The following is a 17632-nucleotide window of genomic DNA, read 5'->3' as shown; positions in this document are numbered from 1 at the left end:
GAGAGGATAGATCTGTGGACCACGTATCCTGAACAGGACAGCCCTGTATTTGTTGACTGGGAGAAAAACACACTGAATTTGAGTGCAAAAAATAAATATAAAATTTATTAAAACACCCACAATAGTTTAAAGATATCCGGAATAATACATTTCACAAACCAGTTGGCTGTGTAACATAATAAAATACAAATTAAAAAAAAGAAAGATTCATACTTGCCATTTTTTGCATCCTAGAAATAAATTTGCCAAGACATTGATGGGGAAAAAAGTATGAAAGAAAAAATACAAGGAAATTATACAAAATAAAATTATCAGCATAGACTTACTGTACTAAGGTTATCTACAGTTTAATACACAAGTCCTATTGCCTTGAGACATTGTAAATCTACCGTTGTCAACCAACCCCAAATAAAACTTCATTTCAAGTAGCCACAGTCAAATCAAGAAATAAATCTTCAGGTGTGGTCACAAGGTGGCCTCCTCTGGAGGTCTCGTTTACCAAATGTGAATTCAAGGAGACAAGAAATCCAACCCCTTGAGTAGTCACAGCTTTTGGTTAACTAAACTGAATTAGTCTGCCAAATCCAAACTGGTCTTTTCCTCATTTCTTTAAATTAAAAAAGCATTTAAAAGACTGATATAACATTTGTTTAGAAGACAGATATGAACAAAAAATAAATGCCAAAAGCCACCTAAATAGATATTTCCATAGACTGATTAGCAGGGAGTAAATCTCCAAAAGCAGGTGCTAAAATGAAAAAAAGCAACCAAAAATCAGTCGTAAAATAACAATAAATCCCTGATACTGGAGCAGAAGAAAACATAAGCCAGTTTGCTTTACTATGCTTGGGCAGGAAGAATAAATATTTTTTTAAAAACCCACCTGTTTTGACCATGTAATAATAATTTTTCTGCATACAAAAAAATCTCAATGCATTCACTGCTTTTAAAAGGGACAGCAATAAAATTAGTTTGGTGTTCAATGTAACAGCTACATTTTGCCATCTTGAAAACAATGTTACAGATATTAAAAGTGTAAAATGGTACCTTTTACTGAAGGTTTAACCTAGTTGGGTATATCACAAACTAACCTTTGCACATTGGGTTAAATTTTGTCATCATCATTCAGCACTGATCTTGCTTTCATTTTACTAATCAGCCACACAAGAATCACCAGATATGGTAGCTTTGAAAAGTCCGATCCTTTTTGTTTATGCATAATAATAAAACCAGGATCCTGTTGAACCTGTCCCAAAAACTTTTATAAGAAAACTGTTTTTGCAGAAAAAGAGAGAAGAACTTGCTTAAACCTATCAATTAAAACACCTATTTTATTACTGATAATATTTTTCTTAAGATGTTATTTCTAAAACTATTTTCTCTTGTGGGTCACATTCTGCTATGAGCTACTTCCTGAAGGCCCTGCATACTGTCAAGAAGGTACCATCTCTTAAATGCTCTAGAATATTTATTCCTCAAGATGGTTCATTGAAGGTGAGAAATTGCCCAAGAATAGAATGCAAAAGGCTGTACAGTTACTAAGATGTCAAGTACAGTGTTGAATTAATAAAATACATAACCTTATTTCTAATATTTGCAGCCATGCCATTATTTATAACTGAATCACAGGTTGCCACAATACTCTGTTTTCTGAGGTATTTTGAATGTATTGTGGTAACAGCAAGCTTATATGAGAAAATCCTGATTCTATACACTTTAAGCAAATACTGTGAACCAAAGTGAAAGAGAGAGACTGAAGAAATGGAAAATAAATAGCACCAAAATAGTATTTTGTAAAAGTTTTAAACACATCTACTTACAAATAGTAAATACACAAAGCCATAATAGCAGATTGAAACTGACTTATTAGACTAAAGATTAGCCAGCCTTGTATGATCAGATCCACATTCACACCACCTGCCCAAACCTAGCCTGTAACAGGCTGGACTCTTGACCGATAATGACTTCAATAAATATGCTCACATTGAGGTGTAAATATGGTCCAATGAGGACTTTCCTTGGGTAAGGCAAACAGCACTGGAGTGACAGCTCTGTTTGCTGTTAACAATGAAAGCAAGCCAGCAAGCCAAGTAAGGTGGCAACTACACTGCTTTTACAAATAGCTGCTCTCTTGGAGTGACCTCAAAACTTCAATTAAGCACCCATAGTTTTGCATAATAGTTACCAATATACAGTAATATGGATTGTTGCACCATGCACACTTGCTAAATTGGCACAAGTGTTACTGTGAGTACAGTTTGCAGTACCTTGTTGCCTTTATTTTAAAGAAATTGGTTTTTATGTACCCATTTGTATCAAACAACTTGTGGCTTGATCCCAAAAGCCCTTTCCAGAGATGTTAATTTTGTACAAATACAAATCTTACATTCTCAGAACCAGCCCTAGGAGTGCAGAACTGTAAATAAAATCAGATTATGCAGTTATTATTTTTTAGATCCAGAACAGAAGTTTTAGAAACTACAAATATTTAAAATACCGAACTTTTCTATTTTTACTTAATTGTAGAGTTCTCTGGTTAGATAATAGCACCTAAGCAAGATGGAATCTGTTCCCTCACCTTAAAAAGCAACTTGTTTTTAAAGAACTCATCAAGGTAGCACCTTTTTATTACAAGATTTTAGTTGATTAAAAATATGCCTTTGAATGAGCCTACAAAGCACATTCTGGCGTTATGCACCATCAGCTGTATTATCTCAGAATATTTTTTGTTTCTTCCTTGTTTGCCTTTAGTTGAGTGGGAGCTTAGCCTAGGCAAGTGGGAGCCTTCCCAGTCTTCCCCACTCACTTGAAGGTAATGGAATCCGTGCACATGGGGGAGCGGGGGGGCACATGTTGGGCAAGGAAGGCATGCACTGTGATGTCTTCTTTTGAAGCTTCTTAGCTGCCTACTTATCACAGAGCAGCAACAAGGAGACACACGCCCATGAAAAGATTGTAACAAGTTTTACAGACCAACAGTCAAGCTGAAAAACTGGTAAAGGAATTATGACAAATGCTCATCATCTACCACTTGACCCTTCCATGCTTTGTGCATAAACAATGACTGACAGGAACAACTCCTGATTTGACAAAAAGATATTCAAGTGCCCAAAGCAGAGACTATGTCCTATAGCCAAACAACCTCCTCCCAGAGAAGTCAGTGAGAACTAGCCAAGTCTTCATGTGCAACACAATTCAATGTTTCAAGAATTTTTCCAGGGATTGTGGATTTTTTTCATTTATAGCACCAGGGTTAAGCTCATCATTACACCTCCTCAAATACATTTCAGTATTATATTTATTTATTTTGCTGTTGATTTATGAATGTTCAGCTACACTTAACGCGTCCGTTCAAAAGACAGTGCTTGGAGCAATTGTTCATGCTTTTAGAGAAGACAATGCAATGACCAGGGTGCCTAGCACCTTGACTTCCTACGTCTTAGGCTATTCAGTCACCAGTGCAAACTGGCAGTGCTCACCAAGCTTACTGAAAGAAATTAATAGCACTGTTAGCCCTACAGATCTCCTTGTGAGTTGAGTTCGACTTCCCAAGAAATTACTTTAAGATCTCAGGACTGGGGTGCGTGCGTGCGTGCATGTGTAAAAATATCTTTGAGCCTTCAGATGCCATTTACCCATACACTTCTAAATACAAATAAAGCACGTCATACAATTTTCTGAATTGTACAAACCAGAAGAAAATGACAGAGCCAATGACAAGAATTTCTAACTTCTAAACACAAAGCTAAAGCAGAGAATCCCGTGCATAGATCTATCTTTCACATGTAATTCTGAATCAAACTTTTTTTCACAACTGAGATACGAGGTAGGTTTTATATATAGCATGAAAACAACCTCAGACTGCAGCTGGCTTTTTGCATTAAAAACATAAATTTATCTGGGATCAGTCTTGTTTTTACTTAAAACATCTTTATGTTAAATTAGGCATGTGAAAAAGTATAATCAACCATGAAATCCATGGTAATTCTGTTTTCTGTGTTTTTTATTTGTATTTTGTATTGTCCATGTTTACTTTGTGATTTTGAACTGCAGTAAATAACAAATGTGCCAAATTTTGATGGCATTCACATTCTATAGATTTAACACTGACTTCTGACCAGATTTCTTCATATTTGTACCACAGTCATTCAGGCCTTTAAAAGGTATGCTATTTCAGTAAAAACTAGTGATTCCAGTTTAACTTGCTTTGGAGTTGCACAAGTTTGAAGGAAGAACATAATTTGGTCCTTTTTGATTATTGGTGAAAATAAAACAGGTTGAGGAGCCGACCTTTGCATTTCTCCCTTTCTCTGTATAAACTGATCTGGACCAAATAGGGAACTACCAGCTCAACACCTTTTGACCCTCAGGTAGTTCCTGGTTTTTGAAGACTCGGAACATGGAACCCTCCTTTGGTGAAAGATCCAAAGGACAACATTTCCAGCTCAGAAAATTATACTCTCAAGGCTGGACAGTTCCAAAGACAGAAGTTGAATAACATTATTTCAACAAGTCAGATATATTGGAGCCCCTTCTTTTCCATACACTTTTACAAATCCTTGTTCTCTAAAATAATCTAAGTGAAGCTTTCAGGTCACCCCAGCAACATTTACCAAATAAGACACTAAACCAAGGAATTTACATACACTTAAACAAACCATACAAAATATTGGGGCGGAAGAGATTCTTTTCTAGTTAATAGATCCACCTCATAACCATCAATGCCAGACAGGCATGAAGTTGGCCTAACAAGGCAGAGAAATGGTGTCTGGGGAGTGGTTGTCCAGAGGGGCTTCTAGATGGAACCATTACGGACTGCAACGACCAGTTTATTTCCTTTGCTTGAAAGCAACCTCTTCTCAATACTTCCCCTTCTGCCAAGCATCTTGATTTGAAACAAAGCGGCTCTAAAACTGTAGTTCCCTGCACCTGGACTCTGAAGTGATACAATTCTGAACAAATGATCAACCAACATTTTTACTTTGGGTTTAATTGAGTCTCTGGTGCAGATGCCCTGAAACCTGGCAGATCGACACCAGTGGAAAATTAGTGGCTGGTGCCAGTATAATCCTATGACACTCAGAACATTTCCTATAAATCTGCCTTGGAATCATTCTTAACAGCTAGGATATGCTCATAGGTATGCATACAAAATCAATTATAATTCATTGATTCTTCTTGCAAAATGTAAGCAATTTTACAGAATATAGTAAACAAAAGAAATTAAGGACGGAAAAGCTTGTTAAATATTTTGTTTCTATTTACATTTCTCCCGCAATAATCTGTTTTAAAACATACTGTTCTTCAAGTTATTGGGTATCTCTTTCTTTTAAATCTTGGTGAAAGTGCTTTTTAATTTTAATTTTTTTTTTGCTATTTACAGTTTAAAATCAGAACCACATAAAACACACAGGATGCTCTACAGTGATTCCTCCCCGTTACTCCTGTTGCGAGGTGCAAGGACTGAGAAAGTTTCCTAGTAAACAAATGCTATGTACAGAGTTGAATCTGCAAGCCATCTTTTCTCAAAAGGCACCGGTTAAGTTCAGAAGGGGATCTTGAACAGGTTTGATTCTTCTGCCTTCTGCACCACTGAGAAACCACTCATGTTGGCTTATTAAAGCCAGTGGGGATCTACTCTGGTGAAGGAGTGAGATCTCCATTTTTCTACAGAAAGACCCGTAGTAAAAGGTGGCAAGGATTCCTAAATTTATCGCGAGGGTTGCCACCACCCAATCTGAAGATGGCACAAAAGAGGGTGTGGAAATGTTCCGAAGGTGCCACCTCCAGGATTGAGAGCTCCCATCTCCAATTTCCATGGAGTTCAGTGGGTATTTTCCACACAGATTCGGTGGGAGCATTTAAAACTAGCTAGGCAAATAGCTCTAGCTCAGAGCTTTTCTAGTAAAGGGTGAAATTCAAATGATTTGAAGAAAAACCTTACAAAGATCCACTTATTCGTGACAGGCAATTTAAAACATTTATACTTCTATCATTAAAACAAATGAAATGCCCAAAGCTATTTTTTATGTAGTTTAAGTAAAATGATGAGACCGGACTGAACTGAATTCCATTCTAATTTAGGAAGGCTGCTCTCCCACCATCACTTTCGGCCAAGGGATGTCTAGCTCCAGAGATCTGTAGCCACCTATGTAGATCAGGCATCTTATTAAGAGAAAGAAGGCTAAGAAGAATAGATCAGTTTTAAACACTGGATTCAACATTTTCAAAGCACCAGCTATGCTATACTGAATTAGTTACCACATAAGTTTACATCTCCTTTCCTCTCAAAGGCGGCAAAGTAAAATAAATCTTACAATAAGTTTGTGTATATTTTAGGACAAATTTTGTAAGGGGAACTATCTTAATTTGGTAAGCCTGCACCACTGGAAAATACAGTAAGAAGTCCCCCTTTTAATCCGACTGCACCAGACATGATAAAAAGAAAAAAAAAAGAGGTTATCTATTTGCCCACTGAAGGTAATGTAGAGTGGTTTCTTAAAGATACAGTAGTTTAAGCTGCCATTTATTATTAGCATTGCTTGTCACTATAAGCATAACTAGTTCCCCATCCCAGGAAATTAGCATAATTATATTGTACAGTACTGCAAACTTAAAAGTTAGGTTAAATAGCACTGCTAACAAAAGAAAAAAAGAAATGTCCTTACAATGGAGTTTCATTCATCTCGCAGAATATCGAGCAAGAAATCAAGATGCCAACGATTATTTTACCTAAGTTGGCTTTCCCTGGATTTTTCTTGCCTTCCACTTCCATTTCCTTTCCCCCCTTCTCCGTGAGAACTTCATTTTAAAAACTTTTTCTCCTTCCAAATTAAACTGGACTCACTGAATAAATTATTTAAAATGGAGCAGTAAAATACTGCCTGCGGTGTAAATCACTATCTTTTTCTTTTACCTGATGATAGAGATAAAATGTGCCTTGAAATTTACAAAAGCAAAATGTATCTGCTGGTAGATCTCATAGTCCTGTTTTCCTTCCTTTTTTTATGCTCAAGCTTTACTATTTATGGTACTGTTTGGGATCTGGTAGAAGACTAGTAAGGGTCCAGCTCATCCTACCGAGATCTGAAGCAGAGAAAGCAATGTCAAGTGAACCGTTTTAAACATTGTTCAGACAACTGAGCAGGACACGGTTGCTTATCTGCAATGGCATAGGCCTTCTCTCCGTATCTTCCCAGCCACCGGGACCTACTGAATCAGTAAGAAACCACATGCATCAACCACTGAACTCTATTCAAACAGTCCTTTGATTGAATTGGAAACTCGTGTTTCTGGGTGGTCTTCAAAGGAAGTTATATACTAGCCCCAACAGGTGCAAATTTGTACCTGGTTTGTTGTGGGGTGTTGCCTTTTTATGAATCACATAATCTGCTTCAGAGTTGTAATAATTGCAGTTAAAAATCCAACATACATAAGTATTGGACATGGAATTAAAAAGCTGTCCTTTTTAAAAGGACACTATAAACTTCTTTTGTCGTTACTGTGATGTACAGGTTTAAAATGCAAAGATATAAATACTAGATTACTGAAAAAAGGTTGACAGCAATAAGTTTCTTTAACTCAACTCCCAAGTGACAGTAGAGAAACTTCACACCTGGCTTGATATTCTGTTTCTCTCCAAAGGAAAAAGCACCACAGACCAGCACCGCCTTTGAGTGCTGCCCGCATTGAGGTAAAGTGGCCCCGGAGAGCTGTCCTCTTCTCATATCCAGCGGCTGTACGGCCCTGTTACCTTGGTGTAAGCGTAAGAGGACACTGTGACTGCCGAGTTGGTGGGAATGGCCAAGGCCTGCCTCTTTGGGACCAAGTCTTTCTTCTCCTGTTGGGGCTCGAGGGCCAAGTTGCCTCCCCACTTCCGCTTCTTGCCAAGGCTTTTGATGTCTTGCTGAAGGCCAAGCCTGGCTGCCTCCTCTTGCCTTGCCCTTGCCCTTTCTGCCAGCTGTTTCATTTTTGCTTCCCAAAGGGCAAGTCCGTGATTGGGCTGGTTCAAGTTCTTGTGCTGGTAGAATACCAGAGAGATGCGTGTGGGGTGACATCGGTTTGGTTTCTTCAGTGGGGTGGTGGCATGCAGCTCTCGCCTTGCACACTCAATGAGGATGGAGCCATGGGCTGGAGCTACTGCCACCCCTCCAATGTTTTCATCCAAAAAGTTGTGTTCGCTGTCTGACCAGACCTCTTCCTCTTCCTCCTCCTCTTCCTCCTTGATGTTCTTCTCGGGTGTTTCTTCCATGCTGTCATCCAAACTAAAGGAATCCCAGGGTCTTTCAGCCCCCAGCAATGACGCACTTCCTTCTTCTCTCAAGGAAGCAAATGGGGGCTTCTCCCCGCAAACACTTGAGGTTGTAGAGGGCAATGACGCAAAGGAAGTCCATGATCTGCTCTGTAAACCTGCGTTTGGTGTTGGAGTTCTCCTCTCCTCTCCTTTACTAGAATGCCAAAGTTCATCTTGAAGCCTGGAGCTTCCTTTGATGGAACTGTAGTTCAATTGTCTGAGACCCCAGGCTTTCTCCTGAAGATCTGAGTTGGCAGAAAACAGCGATGGGCTTTCATCAACTTTGCAAGGGCTCCATGATTTCCCTAGTATATCAGGGCTAGGTGACAGATTCTGCCCCTCCCCAGGAAACAAATTCCACTGCTTCTCCATAAGGCAGGATTGTGATAACCTGCTAACATTTGAATGGGAACCAAACAAATTTGATTTATTCTGGGTTCTTGCATTAAGCATGCTGACACTGTCATTTGGTGTAAACATGTTCCACGAGGTTTCAGCATTACTATTTCTCTCAGGTTGGGACTGATTTCTGTTGACTTTATAAGGGCTCCATTGTTGCTCTGGACCACCATTCTGAGATAACCTGAATAAATCAGATGGGCTCAAGTTTGAATTCAGGCCATTGAGAGCAGGTGATTGAGAAAGGGACTCCGGGTGAGCCAAGGAATCAATTGGTTCTTGCTTGATTGTTCGGTTGCTGAAATAGTTTGTGTTTTGTGCAAATGACAAGGCTTCTGCAGGGACTGAGTGACAGCTCTGGGGCACAGCTGGGTTCTTGCTTGTATGTCTGCTGGCTTTCTCGTAGGTGCGCTGATGGTGATTTTTGCTCCGTACGGTGGCTGGTATGTCATCCAGTAGTTCAGTATTTCTGTAAGCATGGCTCAAATTATCTTGTAAGTTTTGGACGTCAGGCTTCGTCTCGTAGGGGCTGCTTATCCAGGGTGCATTCTTGTTCTCACCATAATTCAAAAACTGGGAGTGGAACATATGGTTGCTGGAAAATCCATAATACCCGAAAGATGGAAGAGAGAACTTTGAATGCAACCCATTCATGGAAGGCAGGTTAGGTTGTGCATAGTATGAATGGTAAGAGTAAACACTATTCATGCTGTATGGGTCAGAGGGTCTGCAATTGCCAAGTACTGAGTAGCTCTCCACCACCGCATTCCCATTGTACTTCAAGGCATTATAATGACTCTGAGGTTCCACCTTGATGGAAGATTTGATGGATGGCTGGGAGAATCCACTTTTCAAAGCTGTATCTGCAGGTGCACAAAAAGAACCAATGTGAATTTGCAGGGTCACTTTGGCTTCCTTAGCACAAGCACTGAAGATCTGGGCCATGGACTTGGCTGAGGAATTCTGGGAGCATCTTTTAAATTATTAAAAACTGTGATAGACTGTAGTTCAAATTGGCAATCAAGCTTACCCATAAAGCTAAGAAGCTCTCTTTCAACCTCACCTATTTCACAGAATTGATGTGACCAGCCAATGGAGGAGGAAACTAGGCAACCACTTACAGCTTTTTCTCACCTGCTATGCTCCTGGTGATTAATAACCTGATATGTACTTACAGGAATTCGAACAAAACAAAAGTGAATAAGGTTAGCAATGGAACCCAATTACTTTGTTTGCCATCACCTAATACCACCTGCAAAAGCTGAGGCAGAATGGAAATGTATAGGACCGTCTAGATTGCAACTCCTTGGGAACCCTGTTGTAGAACAGGTCCTCACATTATACAGGTGATTGTTCTAACAAAAACCATCCTGAAAGGCATTCTGGAATCCCTGGTGACAGGCCATGTTTCTACACAGGCACCCCGAGATGCCATAATGGATAAGAAGATTGTAGACAGCAAAAGGTGGGAAGGCAACCTCCAGCCTCTGTAAGTTAACTGAATCAGGAAGGGAGGGTGTCATGGCTCTCTTGAATTGGTCCCCCTTCATGCAGGAGGAGCAGAAAGAGACTGCCAAATTTGAGGCCCGTTCTCAGCTGTGTCCTTCCATCTGACCATCCTACATTCTTCAGAAGCAGGAACGCAGCCACTAGGAAACTAAAAGATAATCAATGACAAGGAGCAGACTACCATTCCTTATTAAGCCAATCACCCAAACAAACCTGAGCGCCACCAACCGTACTTGTATGGAAAGCAAGAGCTGCCGGTACAGAAGCCTTGGTGTGAGTCATTCAAGTGTTGGGACGACACCAGAGATGTCTTCCCTGGGAGTACCCTGTTGCTAGGAATCCATCTGACTCCCTCCACCAGACCTGTGACCAGGCTTCCTTCTTGGCTTGCTGAACCTTTCTGCAGCTACCAAGGCTGGCCGTTACAAAACCTCTGTTGCCCTTACCTGTATTCGGTTGGAGAGTCGGGAGCTCAAGGACGTCCTGCTTGATTTTTTCAGGTGTAATCAGTTTCTCTTTCTGCATTTTCTTTTTTTCAGCAGCCGCTTTCCGGGCTTCCAGCTGCCTCTGCCTGCAAGACTTTGCTGGTTCAGGAAGCTTTCTCACCTCTCTGGGGAAGGAGGTGAGGACCTGGATGGCCCCGCTGCCCATTTTTGCAGCTTGATTCTCCTCGCTGCCAAACTCATCTGTAGTGGACATTTTGTACAAGGGAAGAACGTGCAGTTGCTCATCTTCCGGGATTTTCCCAGGAGTGCGATTGTCTTCTTTTGTCAAGGTGCACACCTGGAAAGGCAAGCAAAACAGTCACCCATGCATGAAATTCCAACATACAAAAATACTGCAACCGCTTTCCCAAGCCTCAGCTCTTGCTTGTCATGTCCAGCCAGCACTGCAGCAACCCCTTTGGCTGGAGGAGCAAGGAAGGTGTAGCTATGACCTGTGAAGAGCATCCAGCTGGAGAGGGCCGATCTAAAAAGGTCCTCTGCATAGTCCAAAAATGCCTGACAGCCACATCCTGGGCTCTGGCCAAGCATGGAGAAAGTTGCAGGAGTTGCTTCTCATGTGCACACCCCCAAGTCCCATGAATGCACATCAGTCAGGTCCTGCTAGCAGAAATCAAAACTCCTGGAGGTACTCATGCTTACAAACACATTTTCTACAAAAGAACCGCGAGGAAGAAAAAAGGAAATGGGTTCTCTTGCTCCAGCAATCTGGGCTTCCTCTGCTTGGCACTGCTGGAATCCTACCACTACTGCAAAGGGAAAAATCAACATTTTGGTCTTGTTTTGGGGAGAAGATTTCCTTCTCGTTTGTCTACCTTTCTACTGACTCAAATCAAGAGCATGCTCTTGTGGAAAAAGGAAAAGAAACAAACTGCATAAAGATTGCCGAGAGGGAGGAAAAAACAACCAAGTGTGGGGAGTCATAGTGTGGCAGCAGAAATCCACATATTGCCTACAAAAAGCCTGCCTTTTTTTATATCCTGGCCAAAGGGACAAGTAACAATTCTGCTGAGAATGAAAATGTGGCTGATCAAGAAATAGCTTCTTTTTTTCTTGAAACCAGAGATTTCTAATATAAATTGATGGTGTGTAACAAAACTGGCACGATGGGAGAAATTGATGAGTAGAATATTATTGCAGTCACTGAAGTTGAAGGAAAGGAATATTTTTTCTGATGATTCAATATGAATTCCTCCTTGCAGATGCTTTTAAAACTTTTATAACTGCAGATCTCATTGAAATAATTTTATTTCCAGATAGAGACCAATGGAAATGCCTGGTAGGAAAAACCACTTGTTCAGAACTGAGAAAACCTGGCTTGGTGACACTACTAATGAGGATATATTCAACGGTCGCCCTCTGAATATAAGCAAGCCGTTTGATACAGCAGCAAAAAAAATATATCTATCAAACTTGTGGGTTGCACTGACAGAAGCATTTAATCCAAATCACAAGAAGTACAATCATGGTTCCAGTCTACTCTGTTCCGATTAGATCACACTTGGGAATTCTGAGCACCATACTTTAAATTGGTCATGGAGGAAGTACAACTGACAGCGAACAGGATTGGCAGGTAACCTGGAAAACAAAATCTTTTAGTTCTTCCTATGAGAAAGAACTAAAAGATTTTGGCAAGTCCAGCTCATCCATGGGAAGATGGAAAGATGTGATAGAGAGCCATTCATATCTAAAAGGCTTCTCTAATTCATTAACGTTTCTAGGACTTTTGCAATCATGCTGTCAGTTGTTCTACTCTAACCTTTTTGAGTAGATTAATGGCTTGTATCATATCAACTTGCACATTATGAACTTTGAGAATTATAATCTTGTTAGTCCCTCGTAGCAAAAGCAACTGAAAATGTAGTGTCACCTAATGTCTATGGCCTCAGTGCCTTCAGCTGCATTTCAGCTCTCACGTTTCCAAATCAGCATTTTCAAAGTTCAGAGTTCTGGGAGATGCCACATGCCTCTTATATTTTGACGTGTGTCAAAGTGACCATTGGCCATATTTAGAATTGCTCCAGTTCAGCTTCCCACCAGAGACCACAGGGTGATAGTGACTGATTTCGGGTTCAGTTGCAAAGCTCCCTATCTTTCACCCTCAGAGGGATGTCTTCAGTCTAATACAACCAACCTTAATTGACATTAATTCAAGCTGTGTCTGCACTCTCAACATACCTGGTTTAATGGCATTTCCCAAAAGTTTCTTAGAATTTTTCTTCTACTGTCTACCACACAGAACATCAATTGAGCCTAGTTGGATAAGGCCACCCTTCAATTTTGTATAAACGAATTCTAACTAGGTGGAGTAAAGTGATTTTTCAAATGCAAAGGGTGAAATTTATATTTTTTACTAGAAAATAGCAGTGAAGAGTAATTATGGCAGAAGTATCCATAGACTAGAATCCATGTTATCAAATATTTCAAAGGCTTGAATTGGAAGGAGAAGGAGTTTGTGAAAGCTTTATTTTTCGATCTTTAAGGCTCATTGCCTTTCCTGAGACAGTCTAACAAGCTTTTGGCCCTTCTGGAATATTTCACAGGCAGAACTGAAGACCAAGGAAAGCACCCCTTACCACCGTGCACCCATTGTAAAGGTTGTGCTGGTCCTTGTGTGCATGAGCACAGAAATCCATGCATGCTGTCACTCCAGAGAAAGGCCGCCCCTCTTTCAGCCCAAGTCGGCAATCTATTGCTACATCCTCATTAGCAACCTAATCAAAAGGAAAGAAAAGCAATTTGTGTTATTGCATCATGTTTCACATTATGGCCTTAATGTGAAAAAAGATAAAGCAACTGTGTCTGACTATCTGTCCCCCTCAGCCAGTTCTCCCCACTCCTGTCACAATTGTAGTTTTAGGTCAAATTTCATGTTATCTGGAAGGCCTATGATCTGGTCCATCGATAACTCCAATATTTTATTTTATAATGGCCCTAACTATTGTTATGCGAGCAAATGAGAAACCTTGGCTGTCTCAGGATGTCCATGCAATGTTGAAGGTGAGAAACACTTTCAAATCAGGAGATGTGGTAGCACTTAGAATAGCAAGAGCTGATTTGAGATGTGTTATGAAAACAGCAAAGTGGGCCTGTAGTCAGAAAGTACACCATTTCTTTCAAGATCCTATGGACCCGAGACGTATGTGGCAAGGCGTTTGGGTTATTACTAACTATAAGGCAGCTTCCCTGACATGTAAGGATGACGCTGATTTTCTAAACAAGCTAAATGTTTTTTGGATAGTTTGAGGCCACAAACAACGTTCCAGCAAGGAAGGCTGTTCCCTTTCCTGATGAACAGGTGCTCAGGTTTGATACAACTGCTGCTTGGAAGGTCCTGCAGGAAGACAATACTCAAAAAGCTGCGGGTCCTGATAACATCCCTGGGTGAGTTCTTAAGCAGTTGTGTGAGTTGGAAGAAAAGTTTCCAACACCTTTTCCTTGAGTATGGGTTCCCCTCAAGGCTTGAGTCCGCTACTGTCCACCTTGATGACCCAGGACTGCTGTGCCAAATCTACTACGAATCATATTGTGAATTGTATGGATGACAAGGCAGTGGTGGGTCTTATCCAAGGCAACAATGAAGATGCTTATAGGGAAGAGGTGCAATAAAAATAACCTGGTTCTAAATGTTAATAAAACAAAGGAGATCATTGTAGATTTTAGAAGCAGCCGCAGAGTCATACTCCGCTCAGTATTCAGTGTCTGCATTTCCTGAGTTGGATGAGGAGAGCACATCTTTCTCCTTCATCATGGCCACTTTTTACAGAGGCACGATTGAGAGCGTTTTAACAAAATGCATCCCTGTTTGGTTTGGTGGCGGCAGAGCCTCAGATAAAAAGTCCCTACAGAAAGTGGTGAGGACAGCGGAGAAGATTATAGGAAGCTCGCTTCCCGTTGTTCAGGATGCTGCTTATAAGCACTTTGTGCTTAGCGCTTAAAGCCTTGTTAGAGACTCCAAACACCCACTTCACAGTCTGTTTTTGTTGCTCCCCTCTGGGAGGAGGTTTCAAAGTATTTCTAGCAGGACTACCAGATTCTGTAACAGTTTTATTCCCTAGGTCATCCGTCTGGTAAACTCACAAGATTGGTTTTTCTCGCCATGTACATGTATACATCTGAACTAGACTGTGTTGTTTCTTTGTGTCATATATGTGGTTATATGCATAATTCTGTATTTATTTATTCTGTCATGTTTATGAAGTGTATATTGGAGGTGGTGATCCTTTGATAATGTAGACAATGAAATTTCATTTTAATGTATGCCAATTAGTACATTCAAAGTGACAATAAAGTGATTCTGGACTTTCCTCCTATCATCATCAAGGGAGATGGGGAATTCAGGAGGAAGGGCAACTCAGAGACTCACACCTATCACAATGGCAGGATTCACCAGTCACAAGCACAAACTGCATCATGGCTAAGTACAATGTACAAACCCACCCCTTATAGGCAAGTGGATCAGGAACAACCTTGCTTTTATTCTCTTTCCAAGCAAGTGAGACTCATTGATACCTGCATACTTTCTGAACAGGCGAACCCATGCAGGAGGCACTCAAACTGACTTGCAAGAAAGGTCTATTCCAGCTTGTTGCAAACCAGCTTTCTTACAAGAAGACAACAAACTGGTAAACAGAAAACTGCATCTCCCAAAGGCCAAAGAGAGCAGTTTTGCCTCACTGTAGCAAAAGGGAATAGCAACTTCCACACGAAAAAGCAAACTCTGTGATGGAGCTCTTCCTGCGAGATTTGGGGACTGCAACCCTTTTCCTAGGAGTCACATGACTTTACTTGTACAGCCTTTCAGAATTTCAGTTACTGCATTCCATGTTTTGCCTGTTACAGATCTTTTGTAGGTGCAGTAGATGTTTATCAAAACCCCAATCAATCAAGGAAAAGTCAGCTAGGCACCTGGTTTTGATAGGCCTGGGGTGCCAGTCTTTTATAAAGTGGTGCAACCTCCGTAGCTAAGTCCTGGAAGCTTTTTCTGAGAACTTCTTCCTGGAAGGAGAAAAGATCAAGATTAGCTCCTTAGTGTCTCTAGTGAGCCTGATGCCGTCAGTAGCAACTCCTAGAAATACTTCCTCTCTCTACCCCAAGTTCCTTTGGAAATAAGTCTGCTAACTAAACTTGAACAGTTTTTCTGCAAAACAACTGCCTTTCCTCAGAGCAACCCCCTTCCTTTCTTCAGGCAGAGCAAATGAACATGAATACAATCACATCTTCCCAACCCATGGTTTGAGGCACATGTTGCACAGCTATGAGCTATGCATATAACTCTTTCTACATCCAGCAGAATTTGGAAATCAAAAAAACTGAATGAGATTAAGAGGAGGGAGGAGGATTACATAGGTTCTCTACCTTGAGTCATTTGTAAAAAATAATGAAATACAAAATCTTTTTTAAAAGGCAGGCAGTCAATCCTTCATTATTTCCTATTATATAAAACGCCCCAACTTCTTTCCAGAGGTACTTTTATTGGTAGGAAAATGTGGTTTTCAAAGCAGTTCGCTCTAGAAGAAACCTCTGCCCAAACATCGCCACAGGATGGATCAACTGAGAATACAGTCTTTAAAAAAATCCATTCTGCAGCCTTAAGTCGCATTAGATAACGTGGTTTCTTTTTGTCTGAAAATGTAGGTTTCTTCCATGACTAGAACTGAAACCTTGTATGGTAATTGATTCTCGGGAAAGCAAGAAACCAGTCTAGCCCCTCCTCAAGAAACCAGGGAAAGCCCCTCCTCAAAACCACTGCCCTTCACTCTCCCATCTGTTAAACTGGGAGATTCCAATAATAAATCCCTCTAGAACAAGAAAGTCCAGGACACTAACCTCCTTGGGATTGTCTCCCTGTAATCTGAATTTCCTGGGTGTTTTGCTTCGTGCATATTTGCACCCATTGAAATACATGCTCCAAGAGCAGCCAAAGGAGAAGGAAGCACCACAGGTGTTGGGATCCTTGCCTTGACATGCACAGGTCCGGCTGCAATGAATCCAAAGGGAGTGGGGATCACAGGTTATCAAGTCTGTAGAAAGGCTGCCTATCCCAGACAGAGAACCAAGAGTACAGCAGCAGCAGCAGCAGCAGCAGCAGTTTCCTAAGCAAATGGCAGCCAGCTACGTCGCAATGGACACAATATAGGTAGTGCTGATACTAAACTTTTGGATACTAATGATCACGATGTCCTTATGGACTGGCTTCAGGGTCAGGAATGAGTGACACAGGGTCACACTAGTTTTCTTCCTCCAGAGACAGTTGCTGTTGATGTGAGGGAGAAGTCCTGCCACAGCCAATGAAAATGCTCAGTGGTGGAACTGGATGGGGTCTCCCTAACTAACTTGCTCAAACTGAAGAAGCTGTTTGGATCAACAGCTGGTTTTTTTTTGTTTGAAATGTTTCGCTGCTTATCCAAACAGCTTCTTCAGTTTGAGCAAGTTAGTTAGGGAGACCCCATCTATATCCCATCCCAATTAGCGTAGTTAAGTGAGGACTACCCTTTATGTTGTTCTGAATAGGGTTGCACTGCCCCAACGGAAACCTTGCACTTTGGGAGTGCAAAGAATAGCTGGCAACTTTGACCAGGAGAGGCTTTGCACAGCTTTGCTTCATGCACCAACTTGCATCCATTCAGAGATTGGGTGTCTCTGCTTGTAGTCATGGATGTCTTAATTAAACTTAAGAGTCCAAATGGACTATTTGGAATGCGCTTCTATATGGGCTGCCCTTGAAGACCATCCAGAAGCTGCAGTTAGTAGAAAAGGCAGCAGTGCAAGTTGTGAGCCCCTCTCGGTCTGTGTAGACCACACTTCTGCTCTCAAGCTGCCCTGGTTGCCAATGTGCTTCCAGATTCAATTCAAAGTGTTGGTACCTAGAGTTTATAGTTACCCATAGAGCTCTCACTGGCATGGGATCAAGTTATTTATGGAAGCA

At 40.9% G+C, this 17632-nt stretch overlaps 1 protein-coding gene across 2 annotated transcripts in view; it reads right to left on the bottom strand.

Annotated features, from left to right (window-relative positions):
• Positions 1-83: 83 nt before the first annotated feature.
• The window catches only part of TET3 (tet methylcytosine dioxygenase 3), a 64964-nt gene continuing 47415 nt past the window's right edge, over positions 84-17632 (bottom strand). For both annotated transcript variants that reach the window (XM_087969835.1, XM_026684771.2), the window contains exons 6-10: positions 16534-16684; positions 15613-15702; positions 13281-13418; positions 10648-10984; positions 84-9555 (exon numbers count right to left, since the gene is read on the bottom strand). In XM_087969835.1, coding sequence (XP_087825961.1) covers positions 7724-9555; positions 10648-10984; positions 13281-13418; positions 15613-15702; positions 16534-16684 — 2548 coding nt within the window. In that variant the 3' untranslated portion in view covers positions 84-7723. The remainder of the gene's footprint in view (positions 9556-10647; positions 10985-13280; positions 13419-15612; positions 15703-16533; positions 16685-17632) is intronic.

The sequence above is a fragment of the Notechis scutatus genome, chromosome 7, assembly GCF_049901735.1.
Source record: "Notechis scutatus isolate UNSWTSFEM ecotype Mainland chromosome 7, rNotScu1.2, whole genome shotgun sequence".
Taxonomy (NCBI): domain Eukaryota; kingdom Metazoa; phylum Chordata; class Lepidosauria; order Squamata; family Elapidae; genus Notechis; species Notechis scutatus.
Note: the sequence above shows the minus strand (reverse complement) of the source record. Positions and strands in the feature narration are given on the sequence as shown.